Here is a 25,511-nt window from a genome sequence, read left to right as displayed (position 1 = left end):
AACCGGGAAACTCAAGTAACTGATTAAAGTTTCTGATTTCGCTTTCTCAGGGTTACAAAGCCCCAAAAAAGTTCATTGCAACACAAGGTATGTTTCCATAAGGTCATTGGGGTGGTGAAGGTGTCACTAACAATTTTTGTGCAAAATTGTAAGGGTGCACTGAATAAAATACTAACACATAAAGAGCTCTGCTTTTCCATTTCCCAATTATAATTTGGACCTCTGTAATTTCAGTAAAAAAGATGTTGTTTGTAAGGTTCCAGGCTCAAATCTACAAATGGAATCATTATTCTCTTGTCCTATTAAAAATTGCAGTTTTGCAGTGTTTTTGAGTGGAGTGTTCCGTGGGTTTGGTATTTCTGGTTTACTAACACCGTATAGAGGTTGAACGAAATAGACTGGGTTGATTTGGCCCTGACATCTAAACCACATTTCAGGGTTTGATTGTACCTAAACTTATGTTTTTATGTGTCAGGGCTTAATCTAGAGCCTAAATATTTCAATGAGCATACAACATTTGGGCTGCTTGACACTGGGCACAACATTTGAGACTAACACCAGCGCCTGACATTATTATTTAAGGGCTTTAAATCAAAGACTACATATTTTAATGAGCAGAGCTGAGCCTAAGAGCTGATACTGGAGCTGACATTGAGGCCAACAATGGAGATGACGATGAGGTGGACACTAGAGCCTACAGCAATACTTAGAATAAAAAAAATCATGGTTTTGTCTGTGATCATGACTTCATAAAATCAGTGCTAAATATGAACATGTGAGAGCTGCTACAATTGGAAAGCTAAATATATGCAGTATCATAAACCACATCATTTTACATTATTGTTAGTTAAGTACTATGAACAATTAAGTCAACAAGTCTCTACCTTTTGTCTTGAACAATTTCCTGCAAATTCTTTCTAGCAGTGATTTTATTTTATTAGCGTTGACTGTGGCACCTGGTAGAAACTTCTGCAAAATTTATTTCAAAAGTAAAGCAACTGATAAAACTAGCTCTATATAGAAGTAAGAACTCCTGCAACATTTGACTGTTAGCAATCTCTTACTGGTAGAAAGTTACTCGTTCACTCTTTCTTCGATTTTATAGGCAATGTACCAACGGTTGGAAACAAAACTAAGATTGCAGGCAGCAATACACAAGTATAGCTTTCAAGAATTAATTTCTCTGATATGAACAGTAAATTCATCAAGGAACTATAACTCCTAACCACAGATTTTCTGAATCCAAATGAAAACATTCCCTAAATGTTTTGCATTAATTGAAAAGTAATGAAGTTATCAAATCATTGTTTAATTGCCTTTAATTGCATTAACCTTGAAATGACTAAAGTCAAACTGTCATAAGAAAGTATGTCTTTAAGTGACCTTGTTAATCACAGAAATATTAGAAATTTTGATAAAATTATACCTGTTCTACATTAATAGGTCCCAATGAAGCTTCTTTAGTTGATTTCTGGCAAATGGTCTGGCAAGAGAATGTTGCTACAATTGTCATGCTGACATCGCTAATTGACGGAAAGAAGGTATTAGAAATTAAAATTACATACAATCTACTTGCATCTTGTAAAAGGCTCATGTATGTCCATGTTAAATGTAACCTATAAGTCTGTATACCAGCATCTTGTAACAGTTAACATATCCATCTTTAGTGTGACAGTTAGCTCTATCTACCTGCATCTTGTAAAAGGTTCATGTATGTCCATGTTATATGTAACCTATAAGTCTGTATACCAGCATAATGCAACAGTTAACATATCCATCTTTAGTGTGACCTATAGCTCTATCTACCTGCATCTTGTAAAAGGTTCATGTATGTCCATGTTATATGTAACCTATAAGTCTGTATACCAGCATCTTGTAACAGTTAACATATCCATCTTTAGTGTGACCTATAGCTCTATCTACTTGCATCTTGTAAAAGGTTCTTGTATGTCCATGTTATATGTAACCTATAAGTCTGTATACCAGCATCTTGTAACAGTTAACATATCCATCTTTAGTGTGACATATAGCTCTATCTACCTGCATCTTGTAAAAGGTTCATTTATGTCCATGTTATATGTAACCTATATGTCTGTATATCAGCATCTTGTAACAGTTAATGTACCAATCTTTAGTGTGACATATAGCTCTATCTACTGCATCTTGTAAAAGGTTCATGTATGTCCATGTTATATGTAACCTATAAGTCTGTATACCAGCATCTTGTAACAGTTAATGTACCAATCTTTAGTGTGACATATAGCTCTATCTACTGCATCTTGTAAAAGGTTCATGTATGTCCATGTTATATGTAACCTATAAGTCTGTATATCAGCATCTTGTAACAGTTAACATATCCATCTTTAGTGTGACATATAGCTCTATCTACATGCATCTTGTAAAAGGTTCATATATGTCCATGTTATTGTAACCTATAAGTCTGTATGCCTGCATCTTGTTATAGTTAATGTGTCCATGGTTAATGTGATAGCTATGAAAACGTAGGTCCGCCACATTTTCCTGCAGGCAAGTATAATCTATTTGAACAATAGATTTACTTACCATGCTGACACAAAGGTCATAGTTATTACTAATGTCAATAGGTGGGTGGGCTGAATGTCTATTGTAGATTAGAACAGGTGTTAGTGAGGTAAACCTGGTAACCTGTATAAACCATCAACCTTGAAGTATGATTGTTAAATCTAAGACCAGGATCAGTGTTTACTCCTAAGTGCATTGCATGGGATAGGAGATGTGGTGGGGGAGAGGTGTTGTGGTCACACTCTGTAGCATTTAAGTGTATCATATTTTTGTTGAAGAAAGGCTCTCGTGGATGAATCTGCACCACTCACAGCAATTATTCCTTTTCACTAAAACGTTCAATCCCATCTTCTTAATCGTCTCAGAAAGTATGTTTGAAGTATTGGCCTGACCAGGAATCAATTTACGGGGGTTTACTCGTCAAATGTGAAAAACTGGAGGAACATTTCCAGTATGATTACAGAATATTTACCATTGCTTTGGTAAGTTTGTTTGTCTTTTATACTCCACATCAGACCTCCCCTTTATACTGTGATCTGATATTTAGCTATCTGTAGTTAATGGTCATATCAGTTCCTAAAATGGATCTCTAACTGTCTGTTGCTTATTAGCATGTGTACATAGGTTTAACAGAAATTCATACAATACTAGCATATATAAAGCTTAAAGATGGGTGCAAAACAGGCAAAAGTTAAATGTTAGGTCAAAAAACAGATATGTTTGGTTAATTGCGTCATCACTGCAGCCAAGCAGAGTAGAAAATTAACTTTTCAGCAATTTCACACAATGACACTGCTAGCATATGGAGATATACGAATTGTTTGATATTGACTCAGCCTTTTCTTGAGATTTCTTTACATGTTCAATAATTCCTAATATTACATTTCAGAGCTCAATAAAACTAATATTTTTATTGCATTTTTTCCTGCCTAGAAACATGGAAGAGAATCCCGGACAGTTAAGCATTTTCACTTCACTGATTGGGGCGATATGAAAATTCCAGAATTCTTAGATCCAATTCTGGATTTCCTGAAAATTGTGAGGAATAATACTAGTCAGAAAAAAGTCCCAAATACCATCGTCCATTGCAGGTAAAAAAAAAAAAACAGAAATAAGGTTACTGGGCCACGATATTCTTGCTTTACCTTTGTAAGTTGCAGTTATAGCCTACAGCTGGAACCCCATGTAAAGTATTGATAGTAGTAGTAGTATCTTTATATCAGTTTATATTTCAGTTGAATATGACCATTATTGTCAGGCATCATGTATTCTTCCCCCGGTCAAATTCAGTGGAATGGTCCCCCCAAAAAAGTTTAGCAGAACTGTTCAAAACTTTGAACAATTAAGCAGCATGTGATTCACCCATGATGACACATTGAGACATCTCCATTTAACAATAAGGTTTCATAGACAGTCTCCACAGACTATAGTCCAACCAATTTATAAATACTGTAGCAAAGACCTGTAGCACTAGCCTTAATGCACCACAATGAAAGAATAGGCTGGATAGGCCTAGCCCAGATACTGCAGTGCCCTACTATATGAGTGCTGTAACATTCTTGTAAGAAACCTTTCGTTTGCTAAATATATTATCAATTATCTTCCATAGCTTAATTATAGCAAATCACTACAAATATAGTCCAATAAATGCTGTAAGGAATTCTTCAATAGCACAAACCACATTTCACGAATAATTCATACAATGGGACATTGCACTGTAGGACTTCATGTCCATATAAAGATGCACACTTGCAAGTTACAGCACTTTTTCATTGATCACTAAAAATTATCGTTGGGCGAAAACATCACATGCAAGCACATAAATATAAATATATGACATGGTAGCCAGTTCTCAGTAATCAGTTCTCAGGGTAAACGAGCTGTGTTTTTACAGTCTTACTATGTACATGAGTGAGGACTGCATAGCTTTACATAGAAACTGTAAGCTTATGTATGTACTTAGTAAAGGCCTTGTGAGTACCCAGGAACCGACCTGTCATACAATGGGTACTGGGGAGCAAGTTTTGATTCCCATCATTATAATGTTATCCGTTTCTGTAATTTGCTCAATTATTCTGCTTTTGAATGATTTATTTTCTCTGCACATTTAGTGCTGGAGTTGGACGAACAGGAACCTACATCACCCTTGACGCCATGTTAGATATGGCACAGGCTGAAGGAAAGGTTAATGTCTACAAGTTTGTGACAGAAATGAGACAGCGCAGGGCACAGTCTGTACAAGTCAAGGTAGTCATGTCTTGCCAGTACTACCTTATATATACAATGAAAGGATACAGAATTTATAAATTAACAATGGTATTCATGTCTTCTGTGTACATGTTACAGTTGTTAAATAACTGCAATATAAGTTTCACTTGATGCTACTAGAGCTGTTTAAAGAAGGAAACCTATGGAAATACTAGTATACAAATGATAACAAATATTTATATGGATGTCTTGATGTAGCTCAGTTAAATATGTGTCTATTGTATGAATATCTCAGCCAAAAAATATTAGTCAGATCTGTAAAAAGAATAGCCTAATGGGACAGAATAGGTCTATAGACACCATTTCAGCTCTCCTGGTCTACATAAATGAAAATGAAGTATTTAACATCTAATTAGCCAAATCATTGAAACCTCAAAATAGATTTGTTGTGTAAATGTTCTGATTGATGCAATGAGGGTGAGACCATCCACTGCAATAAGGAGAAAAACATTTTTCTCAACAGATAGCGAGTGGGTTTTCATAGTAGTGTAAGCATTATACTGTATTGTGTTACTTGAACTTGTGGTACAGTTGCACTTAGACCCCCAAAGGAAGCAAGAGCAAACTCTACTCTTGTGGGTAAAGTATGTTATTGCTCCTGCAAGGATGCAACAAACCAAAAAAACTCTGATTGGTCAGAATCCTGGATATATGTAAAACACCAGGTATAATTCTCAAACAGTGAAACATTAACATGGCCTAGCACTGATGAAATGAAAATGAAAACACAATTATTTGTAATAACTTACATTCAAAATATCATATGAATTGCTTAATACTGTACTTTTTGAACAGTTATTTACATTGTGAGTTGCCCTCATCTCCTTCATAATTGGAATACTAAGGACCACTAGTACATTGGTTGTCTTTTGAATAAACTGTGATGCTTTAAACATTCCCAGTGGTTTAAAAATTTCACTTATGTTTTTCCCTCAGAATAAATTACCAGTATGTTAATTAGTGTGTGAATTACTGCTTCAGTTTTGAGTTGTAGAATATGTGATTTAAACCTCCATGGTAATTCCCCTTTTATTTCTCTTTCTATTTGTTATATTACAGGAGCAATACCAATTTATATTTGATACTTTGGTGAAGAACTTTTGCATTGGAAGGACCACCATGACAGTTAAGTCATTCGGAATGGCACTTGCTAGCCTTAAAAGGACTAACGGTGAGACGGGCGAAACATATTTAACAGAGCAATTCAAGGTATTTTATAGTTTAATGTTCCAAAGAAAAAATCCATTTAATAAATTAAAAAATGGTCAGTTTGAACAACAGATTTTATTTGCTGCTTGATTTACCCTTTGATATTTTCAAGTTAAATTTCTGCTTTGTGACATTTTTGCTCTATAGTGATATTTCTAAACACTAACTTAAGCAAGAAACATGCACTCCTTTCATTTTTTTCATTGTAATAGAAATTGGAAGAAATCTCTGTTACAACCAGTGCATCTGACATGTATGCAGCAAAGAACATGGAAAACAAATCACAAAATCAATGTTCAACATTTCTTCCAGGTAAATGGTATTTACATGAAATCATTTTAGATATTACTCAAACTTACATCGGATACTCCATACCTTCTGGACAAATTACTTATGCATTTTCTTGCACATTCGGCCCTCAACTCACGAAAAAAACTAACACCAACTATATACGTATACCGTAACCTACCAAGGGCAGCTGGTCTAGCCAGCTCTGTCTGGCCTGATCAGGTGCACTGGCCTGGTCATTCTTTCCCTGTTACTTGCACTGCTAAGAGCAAGTGAACATCGAAGGTTTTTTGTGCGTTAGATCAGCACTCGCTCAGCTCACTTTGAAGCCCTGTTTCTCCCAATTTGGTGAGTTTGCTCCTTGTTAGTCCCTTTGGGACCCCTCTTTCTGTCCCGGGTATGTCGGGAAAGGTTTCTCCTTCCTCATGTTCGACCATAGCATAGTGTGCTTCGGGGAGTTCCCTCCATATTGTTTTGTGTGGAAGTTTGTCGGTCTTGCCTCAGGTGTGGCTGTTGTTTGACCCCTGCCTTCGGATAGGTGAGCTCCTCAGGGGCCTCCCTCCCTCTGTGGAACATTTACTGTTCCATTCCGGCTTTTTTCAGGACTTGGATTTGGCTTGTTTCCCCTCTAGGCCCCTCTTCAGACCCTTCGGTCCGTGTTTTTTTTTTTTTTTTTTGTTATACTGTACTTGCTGTATGTAGGCTCCGGTTTCATATGTACTTTGTTGTGCATAGGCCTTAGGCTGCTTGGCACTATGCCGGTGCTGGGGCTCTGGGTCATGTGACCCTAGGTTGTTTCACTCCAGTGCTCTGCCCTGGTGGTCTTAGTCACTACGGAAACCTTGGGGAGCCTTTGGATTCCTTTCATCTAAGTTTACGGTTGTATTTAACTTTTGTTGTTTGCTCAATTCATCTGCCTTAAGAATTGTCTGGTGAAAGATTTTGATACATTGTCCTTGTAGTTATTAATTTTCTCTTTCTAACCATGTAAAAATTGTCCCAATTCGACGTTTTCTTCTTGTAGAAATCTGGTTTTCAAATTCACCAGTTTCTCACCAAAAGTACCATTTGTTCGAATGTTTCAATATTGTAATTGACGTAGTGCTGGCAAATAGGCAAAATAGGCGACTTGAAATTAGCACTCCCATTTCCGCAGCAATACACTCTCACGTGAAAAATAACGTGCCTAAATAACGTGCATATCGCGAGTGTTTATCCTACTGTACCATGCCCAGTTGGTATACGTATAGCCTTGCACAAAATATACTCTCACACTCAAACCACAGTTCATAAACTGTTCTTCGAAATCGCTGAAATAAAATCATGGATCAAACTTACAGTAAAAAGAAACTTGAAAAGCATTCGGAACACCGAAAGATGAATCTTGGCGAAATCGATGTTAGTGCAGAATGTAGTACCGAGAAGCTAAGGCTTCACAGAACTGTCCGATTGTAAACGTTAGTGTAGCCTACACATGCGAACATTCTTCGCACTGGAGTTGGATAAAGAGATGTATACACAACAAAGAGTCTGCTGTTAAAACTTTTCTTGTGTTACACAAAGACAACGAAACCACCGATCTACTACATATATGGCAGATTAAGGAGTTTTTGAAAGCATATCTAATATATAGGAAATTTCACCAAAAATGAAGGAAGAAATTAACCTGTATACAAACGCGGTTTTTGTTGTGATTACTGTAGCCTACATGCGAACATTCCTCGCGTTGGAGCTGGATAGCGAGATGTATAAACAACGAAAAGTTTGCTGTTAAAACATATCATGTGTTACCAAAAGACCACGAAACCACGGATCTACTACATATATGGCAGATAAAGGAGTTTTTGAAAACATATCTAATTTATAAGAAATTTCACCGAAAATAAAGGAAGATATTAATCTGTATTCAAACATGGTTTTTGTTGTGATTACTGAAGGTACTGTACGGAGCGTGGATTATGTCGCAATCCTGCATACAAGCATAGTTGACGTCTTGTTCTGTACTGTTCAAATCATATTGAAAGTGTCCATCCTTAACGATTAAAAATCTTTTCTCTGTAAAACGCAACATTAGCCTTCTCATACTTTGACTACATGTTCGGAAAATTATTTATCATTTTTTAAGGTAACTTCTTTGGGCCACCAGACAATCCTTTTAAAACACTTCAATTTTTGGTTTGGATGAATATCGTAACGTTTGCATTCATGATGGTGTATGTGTACAAGTGTGTGTGCGTTTGTGATGCCCAGCTTTTAAACACGATATCTCAAGAAGGGAAAGTTGGACCAACTTAATGTTTGGTGCGTAGATGTACCACATTGAGTCCAAGAAGCCTATTGTTTTCTGTGGAGGTCATTTGGGGTCACCAGGGGTCAAAATGATGAAAACTTGTAAACACAATATCTCAAGAAGGGAAGCTTGGGCAGACCTCATATTTGGTAAACGTACCAAATTGAGCAAAAGAAGTTTTCTGGGGAGGTCAAAGGTCATTTAGGGTCACTTGGGGTCAAATTATGAAAACCTGGTAAACACGATATCTCAAGAAAGGAGCTTGGGCAAACCTCATTTTACTGTAGTGTGTAGAAGTACCACATTGAGTACAGTTTCTGTGGAGGTCAAAGGTCATTTAGGGTCACTAGGGGTCAAATTGTTGGAACCTTGTAAACATGATAGCTCAAGAAGGAAGCTTGGGCAACCTCATATTTAATGTGTAGAAGTACCACATTGTTTGCTGTGGAGGTCGAAGGACATTAGGGTCACTAGGGGTCAAATTGTCAAAACCTTGTAAACACGATAGCTCCAGGAAGGAAGCTTGGGCAAACCTCATATTTAATGTGAAGAGGTACCACATTGAGTACAACAAGCCTTGTATTTTTGGTGGAAGTCGAAGTCCTTTGCGGGTCACCGGAGGTCAAATTTTGAAAACCTTGTAAACACAATATCTCAAGAAGGGAAGGTCGGACCAATTCATATTTAGTGGGTAGACGTACAACATTGAGTACAGGAAGCCTAATGTTTTTGGTGTAGGTCAAAGGTCATTTGGGAACAACAGGTCAAATCGTGACAACCATGTAAACATGATATTGCAAGAAAGGACAATCTCATATTTGGTTTGTAGATGTTCCATATTAAATTTAAGGAGACTATAGCTATTATTGCTTTGGTGTAGGTTAAAGGTCATTTGACGTCAGCAAATGCCAAACATTTACTTCACTCCCCTCTTACCTGTCTCTCCACACTAACACATCTTCCTAAACATTGTATCGTAGGGAAGTTTGGACAGATCGTATATTTGGTATGTTTTTGTACCACATTGAGTACACGAAGCCTTAATGTTGTGGGTGGAGGTCAATAGTCGTTTGAGTTCACCAGGGGTCAGATTGTGAAACCATTTTTGACACAATATTTCAAGTAGGACTGATGTCATATTTAGTATGTAGATGTATCTATCACATTAAGTACAACAAGCTTGTTGTTGAGGTCAATGGTCATTTCAGGACAGCCTGTGTCATCGTGAATTTATTGTTTGTCACATCGCACTGCTTTTCACTGTATGTTTAAGTATGCTGCACACCCTCACTATACATTACGTCAGATGCATGCAGAAAATAGCTGAAAGTTACATCATCAAAACCACTATGCATTTATTCATTCTGGTTTTATCTACCATTACAACATACTTTTTCTTCTGGAGTGACTTAGTTTTGTAGATGTTTTTTTAAATCTTTGAAATAATCAGGCATTATAGCCGATTTCACTTCTCCCACAAAGGCCTTGAAATGATTTTCTTTATACTTTATGCTTTTTTGTGTCTCTCTGGCAGCTTGCTAATAGAATGAACTCCATGAAGCTTGATAACAAACGAAGCATGCAATAAGCATGGACGGGGAGTCCTATAACTCCCATATTCAGTACTGTACAGTAAGCTCGTAGTATGTATAACCAGTCACACGATTTATGAAAAACAAGAAAGATGGACTGAGTTCATAACATTTGCACGGGACTGAGATCATTCCGAAAACGAGATTCTGGCTTTATCATGTGTTGTGCACAGCTATATAGGTAGCCTATTATATGCTATCAGTATTCATTTGTACTGCAAAAGTAACATTTTAACCGGGAAAAAAGTCAATGAGTACTTGCAGGGTAAGCTGTACCTAGTTTAATCTCATGGTCGACTCTGTCCGCTTAAGCAAAACAATAGTGATGGTGTTCTCTGTATTGGTAATTTTTGTTAGTAATTTGCAATATATTAATTTAAAATGAAAAGTGTGGATTTTTTTTATTTTTTATAAACCTGTGGCATGGGGTTCAATGCATAGAGGTAATGGTAGTTGCAAGGATGTACGATTCTGAAGCCTAGGCTAGGCCAAGATTTCTCATGTAACTACAGTATGACATTGATCCGTCTTTGCCTAGCCTATTCCATTCTGAATGGTTCCACCCATATGGTACATTAAAGTACTATTCAGATTGGTGGGATTCTTTTTAAGGCTGGTTCAACGTGCCGCTACTACTCATTCGATAACCAAAAGCCTAAATCAGCAAAGCCTGTTGTGATCCAAACAAAAGAATGGTAGCAACCACTGCTGACTGTGGAAGCGCTCTAAACCTGCAAGCAGACTCAAGCTCCTACTACTTTGTTGGCATCCCACTGCAGGCAACATTCCACTTTTTGCCCATACGATTTGAGACTCTGAGTGTACAAAAATGGTGTGTCCATTGCCAGGTTCCTCCGAATACTAGCTATTGGGGATGTGGTAGACTTTTTAATGGCTATGTTTGAGGAGGGGAAGCAGGTCAATACCCCTAGGGGTTATCCGACCGCTATTTGTGTTATCCTCAAAGAGTTGCCAGGGCTGGATCTCCTGGTCCATGCCATGGCATTAAGCGGCCAGAGCTTATGTCCCTGGTCCCATCATTGACCACCTGGCTTCTCCCACTTTTGAGCCATGTCTTCTTGTCCTCCATTTGAGTTGTCTATGAAGAAGGCTTTTCTTCTCACAGCAGCATCGACTCGACGTCAGAGCGCCCTCCATGCGCTGTCGGTGATGCCAGGACACATGATATTTGAACAATAGGGTGCCTCTGGTCTCGGACCCATCCTTCCTGTCGACGACCCAGGTTCTGCACTTCTTACCGGTGCCTCTCTTCTCAGCTTCTATTGATACATTCTCCTCCATTGCAGAGGATAACATATGGTGCCCAGTCGGCTTTGAAGTGGTACTGGATGCAGCCCTGGTGGGATTCATGTAGATCAATCATTGTAATTTCATGCAAGCCATACTCTTCACGATCTTGATCTCACACTGGATCACCAAGATTATCGCAAGGTTGGTGCTGGGGACTCCGTCGCTCTGCCCGCAGGTGCATGACTTGAGGGTAATGTCTACGTCCATGGCGCTCTATAAAGGCTGGATGAGATCCTACAGGCAGCTGCCTGGAAGTCCTCTAACACTTCCATCTCCTCTAATTTACGAGACGTCCTGCACCAGGAAGCACGTATTTCCTCAGCCTTTCTCCGTGGTCACTCTGGGTGGTCTCATTCGTCTGCTCAGACCCAGAACCCAGGGCGAGCCAATGACTACATTGTGGGCTAACTGCAGTTTTTCAGAAGGTTCCAGTTGATTTGGCATCGTTTAGTCTCCAGTTAGTTTTAGGTGAGTTCCCAGCTGCCGCCACTGGTTTCAGTGGGAAGCTGCAGAAGTAATTGTCCAGAACGTAAGTCATTCCCATTGGATTACTGGGACTACTTAAGAGGGAACAACTTACCGTCTAGATCCTGCCCATCCTCCCCACATGCCGGGATTTTGGGGTGGTATTGAATACCAGCTAGGCCAAGGCATTTGATCTGGCCAGATGGAAGTGGCTAGACCAGCTGACCTTGGCAGGCTACAGTGTAGTTGGTGTTATTTTTTGGGGGGAATTGAGCGCCGATGGTACAAGTAAATGCATAAGTAATTTGTCCAGAAGGTAAGTTGTTCCCTCGTAAGTAGCTCCATTACTCATGTGGGGATAGTTTCCTATATTGAGCTACAGAATTAAAATATGCAAATCCAATCCAGTCTACTTCATAATTCTCTATGAAATAGTATTTTAAGCTGTTATTGAATTTAATTTGCTTCAATCTGACGTTACAATACTGATTAGAAAATATATCAAGCTACCTTATTTTATTCCATAATATATGCCCCAGAAATTTGATTAAATTTGAAAAAAAATTCTTTTCACAATGATTAGTGATACATTTTATTAAATTGCTATAATCCCACCACCTGACTGTCCAACACTCTGAAACTACTTAATGAGATCTTGATGCTTTTAGTTTAATTTCTTAAAAGTATTCAAAAGTTATTGATTCCTGTTCATGATCTCTCATATGTTACAAGTTGAAGCACACACACCAGTTTTGAAGACGCCTGTTGGAGAGAGGAACAGTCGTTACATCAATGCTTCATTGATGGATGTGAGTATCTTCATTTTCTTTGGTAATGGAGTGAGAAAACCTTTTCAGTTTTTGGTTGCTTGTACAATATAATACATTACCCTTTGAAAACAGAAGCATTAAGGTTCTGAAAAGTACATTGACAATATATAGTAAGTTATTGGAAAGTTTCACTAGGAATACAATTTTATTGAATGGAATTAAATAAGGTGGCTAGCTTAGGTTATAGTTTAGTAGCAGCTTTGACAAATGTTTGCCATGGTGCATTAAAGTTCAGCAGGCAATGATTGTGTGGGTATCTCTATACCTACTATAGGCCTACTGTTTACTGCAAGTTTTGTGTAGATGTGCAGGTAGTGTACAGTAAGTGTTAATACTTTAGGTTGTAACTGGTCATTTAATTGGTTTAAGTTTTGCAGTAAACATTTTATTATATAAACATGGAATAATGACATATGCCACAGAAAAGTTTCATCATTAACACGTTGAGCAGGCTTATTGTATTCTCAAAGGTTTTAGATGCAGTATGTCATGAATTGTAATTTGTTTGCATAAGATATAATAATATAAATAATCAGCAATTATTTTTACAAAGCTTATTTGAAACGACCACAAATGTGGGAGAACGGCTCAAGGGCTGATGAATTACAACTTACAAGTCGGGTGGCTTCCAATTCAACATTTTTAATTCAAATTTGGATCCTTTTCAATTTAGAAAGTCATTTCAGATGGGAAAACCTTAGATTGTTCTTGGATGAAAAGAATTCCTTACTATGACCTGGCAGGTATCAAGTCCGAAACTTCTGATTGCTAAGCCTCATTGCTTCAAATTCCACCGCCTTTTCCACGCGGCCACAGCACCAGTATATGGTGGACCTCATCTGATCAAATGGACTGTCTAACTTTTTTTTTAAATCATTTCATTGATAGTTGTATTTGAAATCCTTCACTGTGTTACCTTTCCTGTTGTGTTCATCAGTAGTTGCATTTCAGTTCTTCCACCTTGTTACCTTTCCTGCAGTGTACAGCAATAGTTGTATTTTAACTCTTTCACCTTGTTACCTTTCCTGCAGTGGACATCAATAGTTGTATTTGAAATCCTTCACTGTGTTACCTTTCCTGTAGTGTTCATCAGTAGTTGCATTTCAGTTCTTTCACCTTGTTTCCTTTCCTGCAGTGTACAGCAATAGTTGTATTTTAACTCTTTCACCTCGTTACCTTTCCTGCAGTGGACATCAATAGTTGTATTTGAAATCCTTCACTTTGTTACCTTTCCTGTAGTGTTCATCAGTAGTTGCATTTCAGTTCTTCCACCTTGTTACCTTTCCTGCAGTGTACAGCAATAGTTGTATTTTAACTCTTTCACCTCGTTACCTTTCCTGCAGTGGACATCAATAGTTGTATTTGAACTCCTTCACATTGTTACCTTTCCTGTAGTGTTCATCAGTAGTTGCATTTCAGTTCTTTCACCTTGTTACCTTTCCTGCAGTGGACATCACTAGTTGTATTTGAACTCCTTCACATTGTTACCTATCTTGTAGTGGTCATCAGTATTTGTCTTGTAGTGGTCATCAGTATTTGTATTTAGTTCCATCACCTTGTACCTTTTCTGTGGTGCATTTGAATGCTTTGACCTTGTTACCTTTCCTGCAGTGGACATCAATAGTTGTATTTGAACTCCTTCACCTTGTTACCTTTCCAGTAGTGGTCATCAGTAGTTGCATTGGAATCCTTCACCTTGCTACCTTTCTTGTAGTGGTCATCATTAGTTGTATCTGAATTCCTTCACCCTGCTATTTTTCCTGTAGTGGTCATCAGTAGCTGCATTTGAATTCCCTAAATTCGTGACCTTTCCTGTAGTGTTCAGCAGTAGTTGTATTAGAATTCCTTCATCTTGTTTTTTACCTTTCCAGTAGTGGTCTTCAATAGTTTTCTTTTGGATTTTTTCACATTCCTACCTACTGTACCTGCCGTGGTCACCAATAGTCATATTGTATACATCTCCAGGCAACAATGTAATCTTATCAAATTTGTGATATTCCTTCCCATAGTCATCTTTCCTGTAGTGGTCATGTTGTATTTGAGTTCCTTCACCTTCTTTAATACCTTTCCTGTAGTGGTCATCAGTAGTGGCATTGGAGTTCATTCACCTTGCTACCTTTCCTGTAGTGGTCATCAGTAATTACATTACAGTTACATTTCCAGTATTGGTCTTCAATAGTTTTATTTGTATTCGTTCACTTTTCCTACCTACCTGCAGTGGTCATCAATTGTCATAATATTTACAACTCCAGGCAACAATGTAATCTTATCAAATTTTTGAATTTCCATCACCTAGGTACCTTTCCTGTAGTGGTCGTCAGTAGTTGTATTTGGATTTCTTTGTACTGCTACTGTGGGGCAGCACACCCTACATCTACCGTGTAACTGTTTTAGTTTTAGATCTACATTAATATACTGTATATGACATCTTGTTTAGTTTGCCAGCATACAGCACTGAATTCTGACATACAAACGTTAGGACAAACGTTAGGAGGTTATCTTTCTATCTCCAGGGTTACAAGAAGATGGACTTTTTCGTAGCTAGTCAGATGCCTCTGAAGAATACTGTTCTGGACTTTTGGAACCTTGTTTGGGACAATGAGTGCAGTGTTATCATCATGCTCAATGAGTTGGATGATAAGGTAAAAGTGGAATCTCAATTTTTGGAGTTATAGGCATTGTAGGGCCAGTGGTTAGTTTACTGTAATGCTAATGAAAGCTCATTTGAAACCAATTATCTATGTGATGATCATGAATGAACATTGGTGTATACCAAACCATCTCTTTTCCGTGAGTGTTCAGAGAACTAAAGGTCAGGTGTACAACTGTCACATCCATATATTCCTGCTACTGGCCACTCAATGTTTCTCAATGTGTACCTATCTCATGTACTAGAGTGTATGTCAGCATCTGACCACTTTCTCAAGTAATAATAATAATAAGAAGAAGAAGAATGACAATCATGATGATAATGATCAGTGCAGCTATGATGAGCAAAGAAGTTTCTCATTTTACTATTCAACCATTCAAAGTGCAAAGCCTTCCACAGATAAGAAACAACAAATCCACATAAGTCTCTGTTCTGCAAATCTGCATTATTTCTCTAAATAGAGAGATGTCTAGCTTTAGATATTCCTTACCCTTCTTGAATATTCAGAACAGCACTGCCAGTTTGGCATTTTAAATGCAAACATGAAGAAATTGCTACTCTTCAAATTTCAATGGCTGGAGGAAATGAAAGGGCTGGCCACACAGAAAATTTGGTATTTATTCAAATGGCCTTCAATTTGAGAGAAAGTTGCTGAATATTTGAAATATCCCCAGAGAACATAGATTTCATCAATTTCATGTTGTTCAGTTCGACTCAAGTTTGCAAACAGGTAGCCACATTGGAATTTTTTTTGACCATGTTCAACTTCCTAAAGCTCATCTAACAGATCCCAATTGCATAGCATTGCAGACCCACACAATTCCTTGCCATATTCAGTGTTCAATTATGATAAAATAATGCTTAAATTTGTTGTTGACATTTGCCACCTGGTTGGACGTTTCATTTGGATGATTGAGCTACAGAAAAACTGACAAACCTGATCTAGTGGGCCATCCATTTCTGTTCACTGTTAGCTAATATACTGTACCTAGTCCTGTAGATAATCTACTATGAATATTTACACTAAATGAATAGTATTTTGTAACAGTTTGTAGCAGTTAAACAGCTGCTAATTGAAATCTTAGATCTGTGTGTATTTTATCAGCCAATTTATTCTTTGTTTCTCCATCACATCACACATTAGAGCTAGCATCCAAATGATGCAGGGAATCATTCATGCAGTATGTATAGCAGTTTTTGTACACAGAAACCGTAGTATTCTGTAAAAGATAAAGTTCAGATCCTTTGAAACTGTTACACAAGATTGATACTGTGCCCCATTGTCATTACACTATGTGAGAGAATTAAGAAATTACCGTTTGCTGTTTCCTCTTTTGTGGCACTATCGCTGTTGCACTCTAATAAGGTTATTTCTATCCATTTAGTGTTTAATACTACTGTTATTGTTTTATGAAAGTAAATGTATAAATGAAAATTATAAAATAGTAGCAATAATAAATTCTTTTTCCTATAGAGTGACCAATATTGGCCTGAGTCTACTTCTGTCACATTCAGTCCGTTCACCATCAAATCGCTCTCTACTGAAAATCGTGGTACTATTTGTGTTCGCAAAATTGAGATTACAAACTCAGCTCTGCAGGTTAGTTCTTCGCAAAACCAACATAAACAACTATAAATAATAAAATATTTGGAATAAACTAGAGAAATCACAACATTGGAAAGAAACATTTTTCATTCATTCATTTGTTAATACTTTGTCTGCTTTTTCTTTTATTCATATATTTCTGTTCATCCATTATTAACTTCAAAGACCTTTTCTATACCATGTATCATTAATGAGCATTAACACACTGATATTCTTTTGTTTTCCTCCAAATATTGTTAGAAATTACGCACTGTGATGCAGATACAGTGTCTGGGTTGGCCAAATAATGAGACAGTCAGTAACTCATCTGAGCTTTTGCTGAATTGCGTTCATCAGCTCAGCCAGTGGCGCAAGGAAAGAGCTGTTAATCGTGTCCTGGTTCATTGCATGTAAGTTCTGTGTGATAATATGATCTTATATTACAGGTCAGGTTTTTACTTAACCAAATTCAGACAATGGTTCTATTGATGATGAAATGTCATTTTGTGTTATAATGACCAAGGCCTAGCTGCTAGCTACATATGTTTGCAAGATATAGTCTACCTTGTATATATATGTAAATATATTATTACTTTCAAACGGCATAGTTTATACCCATATGAGTAGAGTTATTTACAGACTACTTATTAGTTTTATAGCCTTATGTTATGTAGATCATATTTTATTGTAGTCTACATGATCTCTTCACATCGCCAGAGGTGAGTATAAAACATATCATTATCAATGGCTAGTAATTTATAGCTTTATTAATAGAGGATATATCAGAAGGTGATGGAAGTATATCTTTGAATATGTTATGCTTGTTGAGGATGCCCTTAACATCCTTTCATCAATTTATGCTTGATGCACTATCATATTCACATTTATATTCCCACCCACTCCCTCCATTGTACTATTTACCTACAGGGATGGTGTTGGTAGGACTGGTGTCTTTTGTGGATTAGTAGCAGCTTTGGATCAGGCACAAGCAGTCAAGGAGGTTGATATATTCCAACTCATAAGCAATATGCGTTCAGCTCAGCCACTCATGATCCAAAACCAGGTGTGTACCAGATGATCTGTCTGTGTAATCAAATGGCCTTACGGATGCCACATGTATCCCCAGGTCCTACTGATACCTGTTCATGGAGGGTTTTCTCCTGAATTATAAATTACTTTTTGCATGTTTTACAATACCGTTATGGAAGATAACCAGTGAGAACAATTGTCATTTTATTGCACCCCTGTACTCTGAGAATCCATTCTAAACAGTGTACATTGTATTAACAACATGTGTAAATCAGAGAGGAAGCGAATTGTTCACGGTAGAATGTGTTATGTGGTTAACTTGTGTAATTAGAAATGAGTATATGTTTGCAACCGGTATGGCAATTGGGAACTTTTGTGTATTGTCTGTCATATCATATTTTCATAGGATGTCATTGAAATTATAACTTCCTTGGTTTAATGACCATTTCATGAGTTATAAAGGGTCTCACTAATTTTTCTATCAATGTTTTACTTTTAACAGGAGCAGTACCAGACTATATTTGATGCAGTGCTGATGCACTTAGAGACTGGAAGTGGCACAGACTAAAACTTGTTAACTTGATCAGAGCAGTCTAGCTTGGCAGGGATTGGTGGCCTAGAGTGGTTGTAACAATATATATATCTAGCGAACACCAGAAGAGAAACAAACACGATGTAATGATTTTTCTCAGTGTTTGATTTTATGTCATTCTTACAATGTCTTGCTAGGTACATTATGTATTTCATTTATAAGTTCTTATGTGTTGACACAATTTCAACGCACAGTCCAGAATTGCAAGGCAGTTATAGACATTTGAGACACTCAAAATATTTGTTCCGTTAATTGCTACTATTTGTGTTCGGTATTATCTTCAGTATTATCTTCAGTATGGTTTTGAAATAACTTTCTCACAATTTGTGAAATGAAGTGTTTCAGGCCTTTCTAAGTCATTTTAAAGCAGCATTTTGCGTTGGGTCGCTTTTTTCGACCTTTTTAACATGTGCATCGATTTTTTTACAGGTATCAATCATAAAACAGCAAACTAAGATACCATCCAAGTTTCACCCTACCAAGAGCGTTAATTAGCGAGTAATTAACGATATATTTCGATAATGAGTAAGAGTGTCCTCGACAAAGTTTTCATATCTCCAAATCCACTAGTTTGAATTCCACCAATCAGTGAATAGTATGTTTATTCATGAGCATTTTGCGTTTGGTCGCCGTTTTCTACTTTTTTGACATGTCCATCGAGTTTTTTTACATACATCAAATCACAAAACAGCAAATTAAGATATTAGCCAAGTTTTTCCCTGCCAAAAACGTTAATTGGCGAGTATTCCACAGACAAAATTAATTCGCATTCAGTTCCCAAACCCACTAGTTTGAATTCAACCAATCAGAGATGCAGGTTTAGTTATGAGCCGTTGCTAAAAATAGATTCAAGACTTTGCGTTGGGAGTTGTTATACAACTCCCTGGTACAACTGCCATATAGACTGTACACAAATCAAGCGTGGTGTTATATTACGTATCTGTCAATGATGTTCGTAGTGTTTAAATATTCATATTATGGGCGAGGTTTATTGGGTTCCCAACGGAAAATATCTTGGAGAACAACAAAGTTGACAGTTGCAATTTTTTCGACTTTTATGCCACCATTTGAAGTAAAAATATAAATAGATAAGCTAGTTATGTATGTCGTTATGGCATAGTGGAGTCAGTGAGGTTGAGAAATATCATAGTTGAGGACGCAAAATGCTGCTTTAAGTTTGTAGAGAGTGTATTTTAAACTCACATCTGCTGCTTTGAGTATTGTAGATGCTGTTATATGATAAAGTTAAACAATAGAATTAATTGCTCTTGTTTTCCTTTGAATTCATTCATTTCTATTGTAACTATATCAATGTCTTTTAAGTTTATAGTAAGTCAAGTCTGCCATGCATATGTCGTGTGACAAAAGGCATATTGGATGAGGAAACTGGTGAAGTGCGATAAAGTAATTATAACTGCCAGACTTTCTGCCCCAGGCTGCTTTCAAGCACACATAAGTAGATTTCCTTTTTCTGTTTACAATTAGAGGTAATATTGATAAAAAATAAAAAGCAAGTCCAATGGGTTGTGTAACAAAATCATTCAGACTTCAATGGTTGCAAATACACCTTTTCCTTATATTTTTTTTCCGAATATAAAAGAATTTGAGTAAACTGTTTCATTTTTATGTAATTAGATGTTTAATTTAAACTTAACTAGTAAGGAAATAAGAAAAACGTCATAGATTAATATATAACATGGTACAACCACCATTGAGAAATAAGATGCAAAGTGGGATATATTTAGGAAATGCAATCATCTAGTCGACATTTGTTAACCAGAAAACCAATGCTGCAATAGCTACCATCACATTGTTTCACAAGTTATGTTCATTCCCATGAAATTCACTCACTTGTTGTAAACATATAGTCAGGCTCATATGCCTATAGACATTAGGTCTTCCAGTATGAAAATTGTTTGCCGAGTTGGATCCAAGATTTAAAAAAAAACAGGGTGTTACCCTGAGGTTTTTGAAGTCCGACTCCCATATTTCGGGGGTTCCATTGTACCTCACCCACCTAAACAAATTTAAAAATATGGAAATGGTGCATTGTGGTGTATTCATATTACAAGTTTAAATTATGCCTATGATTAGGTCTTCATGAAAGATTATTCTAAAGTTTTTGATGCAGGCAAAATTGGTTGCATACTAATCTAACATTAGCATAGTGAACAAAGTTAACCCTCTTTTTTGATCATTTTTTTTTTACATTTCCTTCTGTTGTATACAGCTTTTTTATTTTCCTCTTTTTGTGTATATATATGATTATTTCTTTTATTTACTATTCAGTCTATTTTCTTTTTGAACCTTGGATGGTTTACGGCTTCAACGTTCGATGTAAGCGTTGTTATTCTTTTATAATAAAAAATATGAAAATGAATCTACTCATATGCTGATGCACTTTAATGTAGAAACTGGGGTGCAACATTTTTGGAGAAAGAAAAAGTTTTGTATATGTTGTGTTGCTCTAAGGTCACAAATGTTTTCTTCAAGTTAACATTTGGGCAAGAGATTTGCACTAAAATGATCATATCTCAAAATATCTCTTAGCATTGATTAAAAATTTCACCACAGTGATATTTCTCTTTAACATGTAAAGAAATTAGCCTTTGAAGTATATGGTGTTAGACCAAATTCATAATTCATATCGTTTCCATTTCACAACTAATAATCTCATAAAAACCCATTATGACACATTGAATTGATCTGTACAAACACATCTACCCTTGGCTGCATAGCTTGTGAAGCTCAGTTGAAGCCTCTGAGGTTGGCATTGTATTTTATATGCTTAATGGTTGACAGTGAAAGTGTTGTGAATCACATAATTAAGCATCATGCAACATTTTCATTTTAATTTCCATGGTGCACTTTAATCCTTTTCTTCCTTTTTGTTGTCTTTTCATTTTCTTACTTACATTTTTGGATTTGCTTTGTAACATGTGATTTCAAAATGCAGCAAATTCCTTTGAAAGCTTGCTGACTTCATGACCTTGTACTTATATGAAAATTCATAATTTTGGGGAGATTTGTCATCTCATGTACCAACTGTTCACCAACACCATAAAAAGAAAATATTCTTACCAGATTCATAAATTATTTTTATCCAATATCAGTATGAATCATTGTTACAGCATTTTATATTTCATTCTACTTTGCTCTGCATTTACCTTCTTTTCCCCCTTTTGAATCTATCTTGCCATATTTGGCCATTTTCTGTCTTAATTTCCTTTCCTACTTTTATTCTACATTTTTATGTGCTTGTTCTGGGCAGCTGATATTCCTTCTGAAATGTAATGCATTAAAAAGATAAATACTTATGTGTTCATATACATGAACAACAGGTTTTAAATAACTGTGGTTTATTTGTAGTACATAGTTTGCTTTTACCATCATAGATACAAGATCATAAAGGAGAGACAATGTATAATCCTACAAACAACTTTCTAAGCAAACTTCTAACATTGTAGAAACAATTTCTAATAAAGATTGATCTTTTTATGTTTTCATGTAGATTTGGTCAAGTAATAATATATTCCGTAAACGAAAAACCATTTAAATTAAAAAAAAATCTGCACTGAAATATAAATAAAGATTTGTAATCTAAGGCTAGAGACTTGCATGTAATCATACTAGCTCTGTAAGATATTTAGTGCCCATTTCGATATTGTAGTTTGGATTGTAGTAAAACTGTAAAATGGTTCATTTAATAGTTATCCAAAGCAATATTTAGGATTTTATTCAGCTGCAGGAACCCCTCTGTTATTAGGTTCAATATGGAATGTTGAATACACACGACAATATAATTGTTCCGCTGCAAGGAATTGCAACAATAAGCTACAAAAACAAATCAAGTTGAATACAGCTATACACTCCATTCACTCAGAGCTGACCACTGGTATGGTTATTTTGTAGTTTGTATGGGAAATCATGATAAATATGGGGTTGTGAATGTTCCTCTGTAGTAATAATAATGGAAAGAAACCATGGATGACAGAACAATCATAAACTATCATAAGTCGTGATTAGTAGTCCTATATTACAGTAGTCTAGAGAGACAGGCATTGTTTTAAAGTGTTTTGTTTTTGCAATTAAATGTTTAATCATGCTCTCCAAATGGTAATTTCAACGCTTTTTGTCAAGGCCTGCTGGTAATGATAACATACAGATCTGCTCTCAGTGCTTAAATGGTTTGATTATTGTAAACAATGTATTAACTAGACATAGTGCTATGTAAGCTATTCATTCTGTTGTAATCGTGGTTGAATTTGGTTTGATTGTTAAAATATATTTTGAAGGACTTGTATATGTAATTTGCAAAAATACAGGTCTTGCAAAAAAATACAAGTTTTAAGGTTTGAAAATATTTATGATCAAACTGTTTATAAGAAACAACAGGAATATGCAGAATATTGTTGCCATTCACTATTGAATGTTCAAATGTCCTGTATATTCTTTTCTAGTCCAGCAGCTGAAGTTACACCAAAGTAGAAATGTACACCTGCCATTGGTATATAGACAGCTGATAGACACTAGAGTTTTGACCCAAACAAAATATAATCATAATTATAATGACATTTAACCCAATTAAATTATTCAAATTATCATACTTATTACAATTATCCTGACTCTGTGCAATAGCCGAGATCTGCTGGTTAAAGTCTTGCCTCCTGTTCACTTCAATTCATTTTTTTTTTAAAAGGCCATAAATGAACAATCCTAACTGTAGCATATGTTACTTATAAACAGACAATATGTTAACTTTCTTAAACAAAGTCCCATGTAGATATTCATGGATAGTAACTGTCCGAAAATTGTTTATGCTACTCTATGGATTTTAGCATTAGTAATTCTACCAAATATTTACTTGTATAGCTCTGCATTCCTAGTATAAATGACACAGTATTTAAGGAAAAGCAATTAGTACTACACAACCATGTATAAACAGAATATAGTTAATTGATAAACACGTTTGCTCCTTCTGCTAGGTCTTTATGTTCATACTGGATAGTTCTTTCATCACCAAACAATAAAAATGGTAAAATATTGGATGATGCAAAGTTTCATTCATGTAGATTATACGTTAATGCAGGTAGGTGAATCCTTGCAGAGCTTCACAAACAACATTCTTTGAGAAACACTGGTGCAATTAAAAATTTAATAGCAAAATATTGTTAAACATAGTAACTTATCCAGCCATACTTTTCCATTAAACTATTACATCTCAGTATCTGTGATCAATTGCAATGAAAGGTATGTTATCTATTCCAGAGTGTATGTTACCTACATGCAATAAGGATCAGTAGTCTGTTATACCTACGCGCCAGTAATTGCAGTATTTAAGGTTATAGGATCAGTTGCTATCTATTGCCCAGTATCTGTGATTACTTAATGGGATGAGTGATTTCTTATGCTCTAATAGTTACAGTAAAAAAATGGATCCTCTGTTACCTAGTTATGACCTATTTTATGTGATCAGTAAATGGGTTCATTGGTATAGGCCTATTACCTATTCCCCAGTTTCTGAAGTAATGTTATAAGATATATGTGATTGATCAGTTACTTATACCTCAATCCATATCTCAATAGTCATCCATCAATGTAAACGTGAAGTCATATATGATATGGAGCTCGAAAGTTTCGTTTCTTCTATATTAAACTTAAAGAAAGTTTGCTTCAAACTTTCATCATTGAGTACATAAATTGTATGATTGATTTGTTACACATCCAGTCTTTCAGTTTTTCATAAATTTTGGTGTAATGAACTTTTCTAGCTGCTTTCTGCAAACTTTGATTTTACTGCCAATGAACTAATAAATGTATTGAAAATAGAGAACAAAACAAGATGTTGATTTCATTAAACAATATGGATAGCCTATCTATAATTAGATATATCACACCTTGTAAATATTCTATTATTTTCAATTACACTTCAAGAATATGAAATTTATTCATAACAGATCTGGATTTATAACAGACACCTAGTCATCTGGAGGTCACATTCTTTTGGAGTCTATATTATATGGAATGCCACTTCTTACACATGTGAAATGGCAGTATCCATCGAAAAGACGCCCATATCCACTAAATCTGAAATACCAAATACATGTTACCACCAGATACCACTGTAATCTTAGACTAGTCCAGTTTGCTGTATTCATATATTTAATTCTTACGTAAAGTTTACTTAGTTGAGCCGGTTTCATATCATTTTTTCTGGCTATTGAAAGCATTTCCCTTTTATTTTGTTTCGTCTTGTATTGGGGGTATTGAAGAAATATATTAACCAAGAATGATTTGTGGAATTTTCTCCATCTGTGTTTTCTATTGTCTATTACAGTCGTTTAATTTAATTGAATTACTGAAGTCAATGGATATATATGGTGTGAAGAAAAAAGGGGGGGGGGTGCTGTGGTGGACGATACCAAACATTTGTAAAGTTAAGTAATAACATGACGTAAACAAATCGAACTAGATTTGGTTTACTAATTGCTAATCTGTTACGGAACAGAATAGTTGTGTTTCGATGTTAAAGGTTGAAAATGAAAAAAAACATGACACTGTTGAAGATCTCCCACTACAACTACAGTCAAAAGAGTCAGAATCTGATTCTGCCCGGTGTCAGTATCCTTGGGAATTACAGGCCTACTGCCAATTTGTCTTTAATATCTAAAGTTTCCAAGAGAGTTGCGGTCAAGAGACTTTCTACTCCTCTTAATGCTACAGGTAATGCTGACATAATGCAGGCAGCCTATTGCCATGGACACGGTACCGAAAAGCTGTTGTTCGTGTGCAAAATGACCTGGAATCTGTTGATTCACGTGGAGCCGAAACCCTAGCACTATTGGAACAATCTGCTGACTT

General features: G+C 36.1%; 2 protein-coding genes across 6 annotated transcripts in view; both read left to right on the top strand.

The window, feature by feature from the left end:
* Window positions 1-24,941, top strand: part of LOC139956137 (receptor-type tyrosine-protein phosphatase kappa-like) — a 28,362-nt gene extending 3,421 nt beyond the window's left edge. The window contains exons 2-14 of one of the 2 annotated variants that reach the window (XM_071955185.1): window positions 51-87; window positions 1,444-1,541; window positions 2,907-3,023; window positions 3,475-3,632; window positions 4,653-4,788; window positions 5,869-6,018; window positions 6,231-6,330; window positions 12,697-12,773; window positions 15,308-15,436; window positions 16,919-17,044; window positions 17,291-17,439; window positions 17,957-18,092; window positions 18,561-24,941. In XM_071955185.1, coding sequence (XP_071811286.1) covers window positions 51-87; window positions 1,444-1,541; window positions 2,907-3,023; window positions 3,475-3,632; window positions 4,653-4,788; window positions 5,869-6,018; window positions 6,231-6,330; window positions 12,697-12,773; window positions 15,308-15,436; window positions 16,919-17,044; window positions 17,291-17,439; window positions 17,957-18,092; window positions 18,561-18,626 — 1,479 coding nt within the window. In that variant the 3' untranslated portion in view covers window positions 18,627-24,941. The remainder of the gene's footprint in view (window positions 1-50; window positions 88-1,443; window positions 1,542-2,906; window positions 3,024-3,474; window positions 3,633-4,652; window positions 4,789-5,868; window positions 6,019-6,230; window positions 6,331-12,696; window positions 12,774-15,307; window positions 15,437-16,918; window positions 17,045-17,290; window positions 17,440-17,956; window positions 18,093-18,560) is intronic. The other variant, XM_071955186.1, reaches the window with a different exon arrangement.
* The window catches only part of LOC139955968 (uncharacterized), a 595,985-nt gene that overhangs the window by 234,843 nt on the left and 335,631 nt on the right, over window positions 1-25,511 (top strand). The gene's annotated exons all lie outside the window — the stretch shown is intronic.

The sequence above is a fragment of the Apostichopus japonicus genome, chromosome 2 (genome assembly GCF_037975245.1).
Source record: "Apostichopus japonicus isolate 1M-3 chromosome 2, ASM3797524v1, whole genome shotgun sequence".
NCBI lineage: Eukaryota > Metazoa > Echinodermata > Holothuroidea > Aspidochirotida > Stichopodidae > Apostichopus > Apostichopus japonicus.
This window is presented reverse-complemented; position numbering and strand designations above follow the sequence as displayed.